The sequence below is a fragment of the Spermophilus citellus genome (genome assembly GCF_964194105.1).
Source record: "Spermophilus citellus genome assembly, contig: SCAFFOLD_554, whole genome shotgun sequence".
NCBI classification, from domain to species: domain Eukaryota; kingdom Metazoa; phylum Chordata; class Mammalia; order Rodentia; family Sciuridae; genus Spermophilus; species Spermophilus citellus.
The window spans coordinates 47054-59689 of record NW_027672965.1 but is presented as its reverse complement, the minus strand read 5'-3'; the positions used below and the strand labels follow the sequence as shown (position 1 = coordinate 59689).

At 48.3% G+C, this 12636-nt stretch overlaps 2 protein-coding genes across 14 annotated transcripts in view; one reads left to right on the top strand and one right to left on the bottom strand.

Moving 5' to 3' along the window:
• The window catches only part of LOC308640309 (protein FAM156A/FAM156B-like), a 16372-nt gene extending 3736 nt beyond the window's left edge, over window positions 1-12636 (top strand). For 7 of the 13 annotated variants that reach the window (XM_081312266.1, XM_081312276.1, XM_081312272.1 and 4 more), the window contains one exon: window positions 7129-7904. In XM_081312266.1, the coding sequence (XP_081168392.1) occupies window positions 7249-7893 (645 nt within the window). In that variant the 5' untranslated portion in view covers window positions 7129-7248 and the 3' untranslated portion in view covers window positions 7894-7904. Of the gene's footprint in view, window positions 1-687; window positions 772-819; window positions 2017-6924; window positions 7018-7128; window positions 7905-9045; window positions 9199-11710 lie in introns of those variants that run through there. The other 6 variants (XM_081312265.1, XM_081312270.1, XM_081312269.1 and 3 more) reach the window with 6 other exon arrangements.
• The window catches only part of LOC308640308 (protein FAM156A/FAM156B-like), a 39463-nt gene continuing 35241 nt past the window's right edge, over window positions 8415-12636 (bottom strand). Inside the window, exon 5 of the transcript XR_014020215.1 lies at window positions 8415-8552. The gene's annotated coding sequence lies outside the window, so the exon portion shown is untranslated. The remainder of the gene's footprint in view (window positions 8553-12636) is intronic.

Sequence of the window (12636 nt, the reverse complement as noted above, 5' to 3'; positions counted from 1 at the left end):
AAACCATCGTAGTATTATGTAGTTGATAGTAGTATGTGAACTCAGTTCTTCCGAACTGAAATGGACTCATTTTATAAGGATATGTCATCACATTAGGCAGAGTTGGAAAAAGTATCGTGTGTCCTTGTCTCAATCGTCAAAATCAGCACAGCTCTCTTCCCAGTGCTCATCACCCCCACACTGTATGCATTTACTTGTTCGGCTATTTACCTTCTGCTCACCCGGGCTAGAATGCAAGCTGATGAAGGCATGAGGTTTGAGCAGGCTTTGTTGAGGACAGCATTCCAAGCACACCGAGAACAGAGCCTGCTACCAGTAAGGGAAGGTAAACATTGGCTGTGACAGTTGCCTGATCCCTGGACCAGCTCTGGACACGTGGGCCAGCCTCCAGGACTTTCCTGGCTGGCCTCTCCCCCGCAGGATTACTTTGTAACTCGGGCTTCCATGCGGGTTGATAATCCACAGAGGCAGTGCCCTGCCCCTAAGAGAAACACGCACCTGGAGTCAGACAGACATGGCATGGAATTTTGCCCCTGTCTTAGATGTGTGACCTTAGGGCTATTACCCAACTTTGTGGTGCAGGAATTTGCTTCCTTGCAACATGGGACAGTACAGATTGTACAGGGTTTTACTTACAGAGTGAGACATTTTGTGGAGGACGCCAAATTCTTCTTACTTCATTTGCAGGCTGTTCGTGAACGTCCACCGGAGTCGGGGCTCTGTGATGGGCAAATTCTGCCAAGTCGCTGGCCACTGTTGGCTTCTGGGCTAGTGAGTGAGACAGGCAGAACCATCTGATGCTAACTGAATGGGGCTGGGGCTGGGAGAGGGGAAATTCAGGGTGCTGTGCGAGCTCATCTAGGGCTTGGGGAAGAGGCCAGAGAAGGCCTCCTGGAGGAAGTTCTTTCTAAGCTGATTCCCCAAGGGTGGATAAGAGGTGAAAGTCCTCCAAGGCACCACTCCCCTCCAAAATCTCTCATCCAAGACTGCCATGGTCATCCATTCCACCGGCTCTCCACTGACTGAGGAATGGGGAACTAACCCAGAGGGAATGTCTGTGGGGGCTTCTGGTCTGTTCGCTTGCTACAGCAGAGATACAGAGAGTAGAAAGTGCCTTCCTGTCCTTGGACATTGGCATGTATCGATGTCAGTCCTAGAACTGATATGGCCGAAAAGGAGAGCTCCAGCAGATAATCCTGGGTGGCACTGGTGGGTCACAGATTATACCTGGCCTGGGCCCACCCTTCCTCTTCACTCTGTTTTGTGAGTTGGCAAATTACCTCTCTGCTTAGGTCTCATTCCTCTTCACTCATTGTCTAAAGCTGACTGCCTGATACAGTGACTGTTGTGGATTTTATTTGAGGGAGCAATATAGTTTCCGATGATTAAAACTGCCAGTGCCTCTGTGGGACACACTGGAGGAAGGCGGGGCCCAGGCCATGCTGGGAACCCTAGAGAAAAGAATATAAGTGTCACATTAGCATTCTCTGGCCAGCCCAGGAGCCTTTCTTTCTCCGCCCCATTCTTCTGGGCCTCACCAGAATGCTGGCCATTGCATGGTGGTTTCCCCATCTGGGAGCCATAAACACACCTCGCCTTCTATTGTGTGGATCCATCCAGTTCAGCTCCAGCTCTATCCTCAGTAGTTTGGGGCTGCTTCTGCTTTGGTGGATGCCCCAGGACAGTGCACAGAGGGTGTGACTTTTTATTGCTCCTGCGTGGCTTGGAAGTCCTCCATGAATTGGTCCCATCTGCTCTGTTCAAACCCATCTCCCCATTCTCCAGACTACTCCCCAGCTCTCTCTCACACTCCAGATTCCAATGTGGGCCCTGCCACCGACATCTTTCTCCCCCGTAGGCCTCTGATTCCCCATTTGTAAAATGAGACCAAACGAGATAATGGATGTGGAACTCCCAGCCCACGTTTCCTGGCACGTGGAAGACGCTAAGTCAACAGAGGCTGTTTTCTGTCAAACATCTTGTCATCCACCTGGCACTTGATAGTATGGCAGCTCGGTAAATGTTTCTTGGGTTGGACTTCAGGAAGATGTGGTATGTTGTGGGTACATGAATCAAGGTTCTCCGGAGAAACCAAACCAATAGGACGTCCGTGTGCCTCTGCATCTGTGCGTATCTATATCCATCTGCACATGGATAGATGGGTTTTAAGGAGTCGGCTCCCCGGGATCTTGAGTACTGGCAAGTCTGAAATCCAGAGGGAAGATGACACCACTGGACTTTCACATGACAGTTGCAGTCTTGAGGCTGAAATCTGCAGGCAGGCTAGCAAGCTGAGAACTCAGGCAGGGCGTCTGTGGTCTTCAGGCTGAGTTGCTTCTGCCTTGGGAAGCCTCAGTCTCTGCTCTTGCGGCCTTCAGCTCATTGGCTGAAGGCCACTCACGTGATGGGGGCAGTGGACTTTAATTAAAGTCTAGTGACTGTGCAAGTTCATCACCCCCACAAATACCTTCACAACAACACCTAGATGAATGTTTGAGCAACTGGGCACCGTAGCCTAGCCAAACTGACAAGTAAGATTCACCAGAGCCGTGGGCAAAGAGGTTGCTGAGGGACATCACCTGCCGAACTGAGCTCAGAGCAGTAAACTTGGTGGGTTCATTCGTGTCCAGTGGTCCTTTCCTTCTCTTCAGAAGCTGGGTGTGAAGATGAAGTAAATCCAGAACCGTGGTGCTTGCAGCAGACATTTGATATGAGATCTTTATCCCTCTGGGACAAGGGACTGTGGAAAAAAGGAAAAGGAATAAGATAATGAAGGATGGGAAGTCATAGTGATTGACTCGGCTGCTCCCCTCCCCCAAAATAGGGGACTTCTCTAGGCCCCGGTGCCTTTGATGGCTCTGGAGAAGATCATGAGGACCTTCTTGTGTGTGGTTTGGAGATAGGACAGTGAAATAGTTCACGGGAACGGTGTGGGGAGAGAGGGAGAGCAAAGGGTGATTAAGACACAGGTCAGTTTATGAATTGATGTTTCCAAAGGCTTGGTTTTTCTTCACAAAACGGTGTTCGTGAGAATGATTTTCTTTCTGCGAGAATCGCCTTTCCATATGAGGAAATATGATCCTGAGGGAGTCCCTGTGACATGTGAAAAATCAGTTGGGGAGGTAATGGGGCTAAGATCAGTTTCCAGATGTTTCACACATAAGCATTTATGTGGGAGGGCGATGGCCCAGAGGATGTAACTGGACTAACTCCTGAGAAACAACAGCTTTCACTTACTGACGTGTTAAGGGAGACTCTCTCTGGGACCTTTGTCTGTGTTTGTAGGTCAGATGATTTGAAACATTTCTAATATTGTTCTGTGTTTCCTGCTCTGATGCTTGGTCAATACAAATTCCCAATTGCCAGTATGCTCTGAAGAAAACCGGTGGATTCTTGGTTTCCAAGTTGGCTAGAAGGACAGAGCCTGGGCTGCTGCCCTGAAGTTTCAGTCTGGCATTGCATGTGAAGCGTTTATAGACTCCTTCAGGACATGAGTATTGAGAAAATATAGAGAGATGCCCTTGTGGCAAAGTCTGCCATTTGGGTTTTTCAACTACCACCCAGTAAGACCAACAGTTTTGTTTTCTTTTGAGTACGGTTCTGCAGGCTTTATCACATGTGTAGCTGCTCGTAGCCACCACCACGATCAGGACCGTGTACTCGCCCTTTGCCCCCACAACACTCCTTGTTGCTGCCCCTTTGCAGACACACCTCCCCACCCCTACTCCCCGGTAAAAACAGATCTGTTCCCCTGACCTGCAGTGGTGTGTTTTAGAGAGGGTCATGGATCTGAAACCAGGAAGCCTGTGGCCTTCCAAGATGGGCCTCCTTCTTTTAGCATAATGCAACATCTTGGTGAATCTCAGAGCAATACTCTATTCCTTTTGAATGCCGAGCAGCTTGTCATTGTGTGGACACCACAGTTTGTTTATCCTTTCATCTGAGGAAAGAGCTGCTGCAAACATTCGTGTGCTGGCTTTTGTGGGAACCCAGGTTTTTCTTGGTCCAGGGTAGAGGCAGGCATGGGATTCCTGGGTCCTCAGGGGAACACAGGTTTAGCTTAGGAGAAAGCATCACTCTAGATTCAGAGTGGTTGTAGTCTTTTGCCTTCTCACCAGCAAAGTGTGAGGGTTCCATTTGTTCAGTCTGTCCTCCGGCCCTCAGTACTTCCAGTGCTTCTCATTTAACCGTCGTAGTACTGTGTAAGGGGATACTGTCATCACGGGTTTAATGTTCAGGTCCCTGATGGTTAATGATGTTGAACATTGTTTCACATGCTCACATGCAAGTCTTTGGGTTTTTTTGTTTTCTTAGCGGTGAGTTTTGCAAACGCTTTCTTTCTATGCTCTGGATATAAGACTTTGTCAGATCTGTGATCCTTATGCATAGCTCTGCTTTTCATCGTCTCGACACACTGTCTTTTTCCAAGCCAAAGCTGGTTGAAATTTTTATTCCTTCCTTTGTTTTAGAGACAGGGTCTCTGTGTATTGCCCGGGCTGGTCTGAAACTGATCCTCCCTCCCTCGGCCTCCCCAGTAGCTGGAACTACAGGTGTGTGCCATCATTTCCTGGCTTCAGTTTTACATTTTGATGGAGTCTGTTTAATCAGTTTTCTTTCTTTCGTGGATCGTGCGTGCTTTTGCTGTCGCGTTCAAGACTTACTCTTTCCTGTCCTCTGGCTCCGGAGATGTTCTCCTGTGTTGTCTACTGAGAGGCTCACCAGTGGACTTTTCACTTTTAGACGTCTAAACCATTTTCAGTTAGCCGTGTATAAAAAATGGTGGGGTCGAGGTTGGTATCCTGGCACACGGATATGCAACACTTTCAATGGAAAGATTCTCCCTTCTCTTGAATTCACCTTCGCATTTCTATCAGAACTCATATTTTCATGGGTGTGTTTACGGACTCTATATTTTCTTCCGTTAATCTACCTGGCTACTCCTTTCCAAGACGGCAGTCTTGAATACTGCAACTCTGGCAAGACCTTCCCCAAATTCATCATTGTTTTTGAAAATTTGGACGTTCCAGGTGAAGCGCAGAATCAGACTGTGTATGTACACAGAACTCCTGCCAGGATCTCGATGGGAATTGCATTAGTTCTACAGAACAACTTGGGGATAATTAACTATTTTACCACATGGACTCTTCCACGTCATGGACGCATTGTTTCTCTCCATCGAATTAGGTCCTCTTTGATTTCTTTCATTAGGATCTTAAGGTGTTTTGCAGGCACTTCCTGTAAATTTTTTGTTGTTGTCGTTGGTTTCGTACGTACCTATTCCCTTGTGTGTTGCTTTTCAGTTTCAGTTTGTGACGCTCACGGTGGTTTTCCATGTGTTGACCTCTTCTCTTTTATCATTGCTAAATGCACTTATTAGTTCTAGGGGTTTGAGCAGAGATACGTTGGGGTGTTCCACGTAGCATACACGGTCATGAGATCTATGCCAAGGGGCAATTTGATTTCTTCCTTTCTCATTTGTGTGCTGCTCCCTTTCCTGACATCATTGCCCTGTCTGGGACTTCCAGGGTGACATCAAACAGTCATGGTGAGAGTCACCACCCTGACCTTGTTCTCAGCCTTACAGAGAAAGCATTCCATTCTTGACCTTGCAGGTTTGGGGGCACATACCCTTTAGCAGGTTCAGGAAGTGGTCTTCCATTCCCTGTGTGTCAGAGGATTTCATATCATCAGTGGATTTTGTGTCTTGTCAAATGGCTTTCCTTCGTACCTTCATATATGCTGTCATTTTTCTTCTTTGCCTGACCTCAACCTCTGTGGGATTATGTTGATTGTCGGCAAGAGAAAGCACTACCTTTGCATTCCCGGTGTGAAACCCACTTGGTTGTGGTTTGTGATTATTTTCACATACTGTTGGTTTGGAGCTCTTGTGTATTTTGTTGAGGAATTTGGGGCTTTTGCTGATAAAGCACCAGTCTGAAGTTCTCCAGGTATCAGTACAATACTACCTTCATGGCATCGCTTGCAAGTGTTCCCTCTGCACTGATTTCTGGAAGAGATTGTGTACAATTGGTGTGATGTCTTCACTGAATGTTTGTTAGAATTGGCCAGGAAGACTCTCTGGGCCTGGAGATCGTTTTGTAAAAGTTTTCTTTCTTTCTTTCTTTCTTTCTTTCCTTCCTTCTTCCTTCCTTCCTCCCTCCCTCCCTCCCTCCCTCCCTCTCTCTCTCTCTCTTTCTTTCTTTCTTTCTACTACCAGTTCAGTTTCTGTAAACGATAGAGGACTGTCTACGCTACTTCATCCTGGGTGAATTTTGGTGGCTTACAATTTTCCAGCAACTGGTCCATTTCAACTAAGGTGTAGCATTTATTTTCATGGAGCTGACTGCAGTCTGACCACGTTGTTCTTTTTGTTCTCCGAGTCTATAGTGAAATCTCTTCTGCCATCCCTGCTATTTATACCTTCTTTCCTCCCTCTTTTGCCCTTCCTGCTGAAGATGTATCAATTGATCATTTCAAAGAACCAGTTTTCCATTTAATGGAGATTCATCATTCTTTTTTCTCCCCCCCCTTCGCCGCCCCCCACCCCCCCTACATGTGTTGTTTGCATTGTCGTGGTTTTACCTCCTGGTTTTTTAGTAGAAGAAATTCTTAGTTACACATATCGGGACTTTTGAGATGATTTCCATCAGTACGAGCAGCCTTTTTAACTAGATGTAAAGCCACTGATCGTGAAGGCAGAAATTCCCAAGGGTGTGTTGTCACCGTGGTATAAATATGTACAATTTACTGAAAGTCTACTCGATGAAAGTATTCGAATGCTTATGAGAAGAGCACGTGTTAGTCAGGCATTGCTTGTTCTTATCATCATTCCTGAGCCTGGGTTGTAACCCAGAATCTGCACGGAGTTAACCTCGTTCAATATGTTTCTCCATGTTACATCACATGCCTCATGGATGCCATCAGTGGTGCCATTTCTCAAACCTTTATGCTATGCCATCAGCATTCTAAGCTCTGGACATGTGTTATCTCATGTCATCCTCGGAGGAAGCCTAGAAGGTGGGTCTCATCACCAGCCCCATTTTACACCTAGGAAGTGGAGGGACAGAAAGGTGGAGTAAGATGAATAATCATGGGTTTTCTTTCTTCTCTTGTCACCCTTTGTTGCAGTCTGGTGTGTTCTGGCCACACGCTTCCCTCGCCACCTCTTAGCTATTCGAAAACCTCCAGCTTCACCTTCCCGGCTAGACCCCCGGGCTGGGCGGAGCTTCTAGCTCTAACTGGACCCCCATGGATCCACTCCAGAAATGGAACCCAGCGTTGGTTTCCGGATCTTCCCAGGTGACCGCTGGGGAGAACTCGCAGGAGGGCACGGCAGCCTCTCAGCCTTCTTCCTCGGAACAGCTAATGATGGGCCTCAGCGGCCTGAACCCCAGTCCTGGTCCTGGCCTCCCTGCCCCTCTGCCAGAGGGGCTGTTCCAGCAGCAGTACAGGGAGGAGAAGACCCTGCGGGAGCGGCGCTGGGAGCGGCTGGGCTTCCCTCAGAGGAAGAAAGCATTCCTGGGTCACCTGAGACGCAGGCACCGCGATCACATGGCACCTTACCCAGTGGAAAGGGAGACCAGGGTCTACCCCACAGGCGACAGAGCTCAGAATCGGTTCCGATGTGAATGTCGCTACTGCCAGGGCCACAGACCGAGTATTTCTGGGCTCTCTGGCGAGAGGAATGGGGCCCCCAACCCTTCCTCCTGGGAAACGCTAGTGCAGGGCCTCAGCGGCTTGACCCTCAGCCTGGGCACCAACCGGTCTGGCCTTCTGCCAGAAGGGGCACAGCAGCAGCAGCAGGAGCAAGAGGAGAAGTGCCAACTGGAGAAGCAGCAGGAAAGCAAGAGAATGTTCCAGAGGCTGCTCAAGCAGTGGTTGGAAGAAAACTGAGAGCCCCCTGCCCCCTTTCATGGGGCGGAGACCTGAAGGGATTCAGACAGCGCTGTGTTGCCAGCTCCTGGGGGTGGGCTCCTTCTGGGGAACCAAACAGTCAGCTGTTGTCCGAGGAGTCCCAAGACTAGTTGTGTGACTGGATGGATTCCTATTGGCGTGAGATTTGACCCACTCCCAGGGAGGTCCTCCTCTTCCTGCCTGTCATCTGTGAAGCGCTGTGAGGCACCCTGGGGCAAGGGAGACTGCACACCAGTGGACCTCACCTCATCCCATATGGCTCCCATGCCGCATGTTGTCGCTTTCCCAGCCTGGATCTGCGTCTTTGCTCCCTACCTTGTTGTCAGTAAGATATAAGATGTCTATGTAGTGTGAATGCCTTGTTCATGTCCTTGTGCTTTTGTGCCGTTTTATCGACTGCCTCCTGGGAGCAGTGCTAGGGCTGTTTGAAATGGCGGTGCGCAACACTGAGATCCAGGTTCAAGAATCTGCAGCTAAACAAAGTGTGGGAAAGGGGTGTGGCATTGGAACTTGGTGGCTCACTATTGTACTGTCTGTGTAAACTATTATGACTATGATAAGCTAACTGTAAGTAAATGTTTCCCTGCTCCTTAACCATTGAGTAGTATTCCCCCGTGCAGGATTTTCTGATGGGGTACCTCATCATCAATACCAAATAAACACGTGTATGAAAGGAAAGTAACTTTAGAATTCAGGTTTGTTGATCGATAGTGGTTTGTTTCTTGTTGGACCTTGACATCCCCGACCAGCAGACCAGAGCGTGTCAGGAGGAGCTCTGCACTGTGGAGATTCAGAATGGGGGAGAAGGGGGCTCAAGAACCCTGTCCGATCACTGTTTCAGGTGCTGTAGTGGGACCAGCATTCAGACCAGTCAGGCAGCGAGGTTGGAAGCAGGGTCCCCAATCCCAGTAGGAGCCCATGCTGGTTGCCGCTGATGCCCTGGCTGAGGGGTCCAGGGCCATTCCTTGTCGCCCGGTGCACTGGTTTGGTGAAAGTGTACAGCAGTTTCCCACCTGCTTCCTGAGAACCAGAGCATCACTGAGTTATTTCAAAACTGTATCTGGATTTAGACATGTTGTCTTTTGATTTCAGGAAGCCTGAGTGATTAAATCTACCTATTTTCCCCTACAGAAGCCCGTGATGTGTACCCAGCCATGGACCATGTGATTCCTCTGAGCCGAAAACAAATTCTGCTTTGTGTCAGTCTGTTTTTAGGGAGGCCCCAGCACTACATTGCTGCAGAAGTCTGCGCGTCTCCTGCCAACACAAGTGGCTTGAGAGCAGGTAAGTTTCTTAGGTTTTCAACTTGGGATCCCCTCAGAGAACTTGAGAGCTAAACTGACCCGATCAGGATCGTCTCCCAGTTCCAGGGGAGAGGGTAAATAAAGAAGGGCGAATTCTTTCCTGAAACTCAAAAGGCCTAAATCCTAGAACGGGGATTCTGCAGTGTTCAGAAGGGATGACAGGGTGATGCACGTTGGCTGGTTCTTTACCAGGTGTCAGACAATGTCCTGCGTGTTTCTATATGTTAGCTCTTTTTATCCCCACCACAGACCCATCACTTAGGAACAATGTCAGTCCCACAGTAGAGAGCTTGGCCAGGGTCCCCTGGGCGGCAAGAGGCGGAACTGGCACACAAGCCTAGGCAAGGTGGATTCTAGCTGGCAACCTGAACCTGTTCCCCCTTTGTAATAATGGCTATTGCAAAGTCACCTTACTGACACCTCATGCCTTCAAGGACCAAGTCTTGGTAAGATGTGTTGTTGAATCCTCAGCACAGCGCAACAGGGCGGGGATGCTTATTTGTCGCTGAGAGTCTGTGGAGGTTGTAAAGTGGTGGCCAGAGAGGCAAGCCTTTGTCTGACTCCCCACACACTGAGTCACGCTCCTCAGACCTCGCCTCACCGTCCTCAGTTCATCAGCCACACCAGCTCCATGATGCCAGTGACGACCAAGCGTTAAAACAATCCCCCGGGGTTCAATTTCCACACTTTAACTCCCCCTAGTCTAGGCCATGCTGACGGTTGCGGTGGGGAAATGAGGAAGAATGGTGCCGTTGGTCCTTGCCCTTAGGCACTGAGCATTGAATCAGGGAGGAAGATTGGGCACTGTCTCAGTCTCTTTTGTAACAAGATACTACAGACTGGGCAATTAATACAGAAGAGAAAGTTATTTCTCATGGTTCTGGATGCCTGGAAGTCCAAGATCAAAGTACCTGCGTCTGGTTTCTGGTGAGGACCTTCTTCTCACATGGCAGAAGGTGGAAGGGGCAAGCGGAGATGGACGTCGTTCCTTTCATGGCAGTGGAGCCAAACCCATTCACACAAGCCCCCTTTTAACAGAATTAATGCATTCATGAGGGCAGATCCCTGGGGACATAAATACTTTCCGTTAGGCCACAGCCCACCCCACCCAACCCCGGCACTACCACATTGGGGTTTAAGTTTGCACATCAGTTTCAGAGGGGACAAAAAGGTTCAAACCATAGCATGCACCAACGGATGGGCTAGGGAGCAGGCAATCGGTCCCTTGTGTGGGGCGGTTTGTTCGGGGTGTGAGAGGAGTGAGAAGGAACCCCGTTGGGGCTCCTCCATGCAGACATGGAGGGCTTGTGGAGGAATTCATTACTACAGAGCAAATCAAAGTAAGCAGGAGATCGTGTGGAGAATGGCACCATATCCCCGCCTCCAAGACAAAGGTCTCTATACCCATAGATGGGTTGTAGGAGGGGTTCTGGAAGGGATGTCTCAGACATCAGACTATCCAAAGCTACAGGCTAGGAGCTGGAATCTCATGGTGTCCACAGACATCCGACATGTCAAATTCTAAACCGGACACTGAATGAAAGGTACCAGCAGGCAAGAAAACACGGGGGCAGAGAAAGGTTACAATGGATGCACAGGATGAAAACCTGGACAGATTTAGAGCATTCCTATGAAATGGAGAGAGGAAATGAAAAATATCTTCCCACAGTTGAGAAGTCAGGCCCAGGTGACTTTGGGGGTGAATTCTACCCAACATTTAAAGAAGAAATAGTACCAATCCTTTGCAGACGCTTCCAGAATGTGGAAGAGGGTGGGGGGTTGGGGGGCGTTTCCCAACTCATTTGGTGAAGAGCGTTTACTCTGCTACTAAAGCCAGACAGAGACATCACAGGAATGCGACAGACCGATATCCACACAAAAAGGCTGAAGAAAATATGAACGAGTCAGGTGTAGAGGTGCAAACCTGTAATCCCAGCTATTTAGGAGACTGAGGCCGAAGGATTCAAAAGTTTGAAGCCGTCCTGAGCACCTTAGCGAGGCCCCGTTGCAAATTGAAAAAGAAAAATTATTTTTACAGGGCTGGGAGTGTACTTCAGTGGTAGGGCGCATGAGCAGCCCTGGGTTCCATCCTCAGTAGCACCAAAAATAGAGAAAATATTCATGAACCATATCCAGCAACAGATACAAAATGTTACGCAACATTTCCAGGTAAAATTTCTCCTAGGAATCCACGATTGGTTAACATTCCAATTTCAATTAAGGTCATCCACCATGTTAATATAATAAAGGACAGAAGCGGCATCATCATCTTGATAGAAAAAGAAAAGGCGTTTGACAAAACCCAAGACACATTCATGGAAAAAGAATTTCTCAACCAACCCCACATGGTTAGAAGGAAAGATTCTCAACCTATAAACAGCATCTACCATAAACCTACAGCTGACATTATATATTGTAGTGAAATAACAAACACTTTAGCCGTAAGACCGAGAGCAAGGCAAGGATGCTCGTTCCCACCGTTCTCTCCACAGGTTCTATCTGGCGCAGTCATGTAAGAAAAAGAAGTGGAAACGTGGATACATTAGAAAGGAAAACACATGACCACACAGAGACGTGCTGTGGTTTGTCCCCTCCAAAATTCATGTTGAAATTGAATCCCCATTTTGAGATCTTAGGAGGGGCCTGTGAGAGGTGATGAGCGCTCTGCCCTCACCAATGGACTAGTCTAGGACGAATCGGGTAAGCGGTTAATGGGTTGATCTGGAGAGTGGGTCTGCTATGAAAGCCAGTTAGGACGGTACCCTCTCTGATGCTCCATGTCTCCCTGCCACGAGATGCCCTGCTCCACCTGGGGACCCTGCCGGGAAGAGGGCCATGGCCAGATGGGGAACCTCGACTCAGAACCATGAGCCAAAATAAACCTCTTTCCTTTATACCTTCCCAAGTTGAGGATATTGGCAACAGCAAACAGGCTAAGACAACGTGTACTCCATGCTTATGGCAATATTATTCATGATGGCCCCAGATGAAGACAATTAAATGCCTGCCAGTTGTTGAAGGTATAAATAAAAGGTGGAAAAAATAAAATAAAAAAATGAAAAAGTGGAATTCAGGTATCCATATAGTAGAATATTAATGAGCAAAGTACAGGGACAAACTACTAGTACATGCTATGGCTTGTTTGAAACTTGAAAATATTTTCCTAATGGCCAGAACCCGGGGAGTGGAGAGAAGGGAAAGTCCACTTCTTGCATGAGTCAGTTTATAGGGAATGCCTGGGCCTGGCGGTAGTCATGGAGATTGACTGCTACATGGGTATGAGGGAATCTTTTGGGGGCAAGGGATAGAAGCATTCTGAAACAGGGTTGTGGTGATGGTTGCACAACCACATGAATGTACTGAGCGTCACTGCATTGTACCTTTAGTTGCATGAATTTCATGGTATGCCTCAATAAAG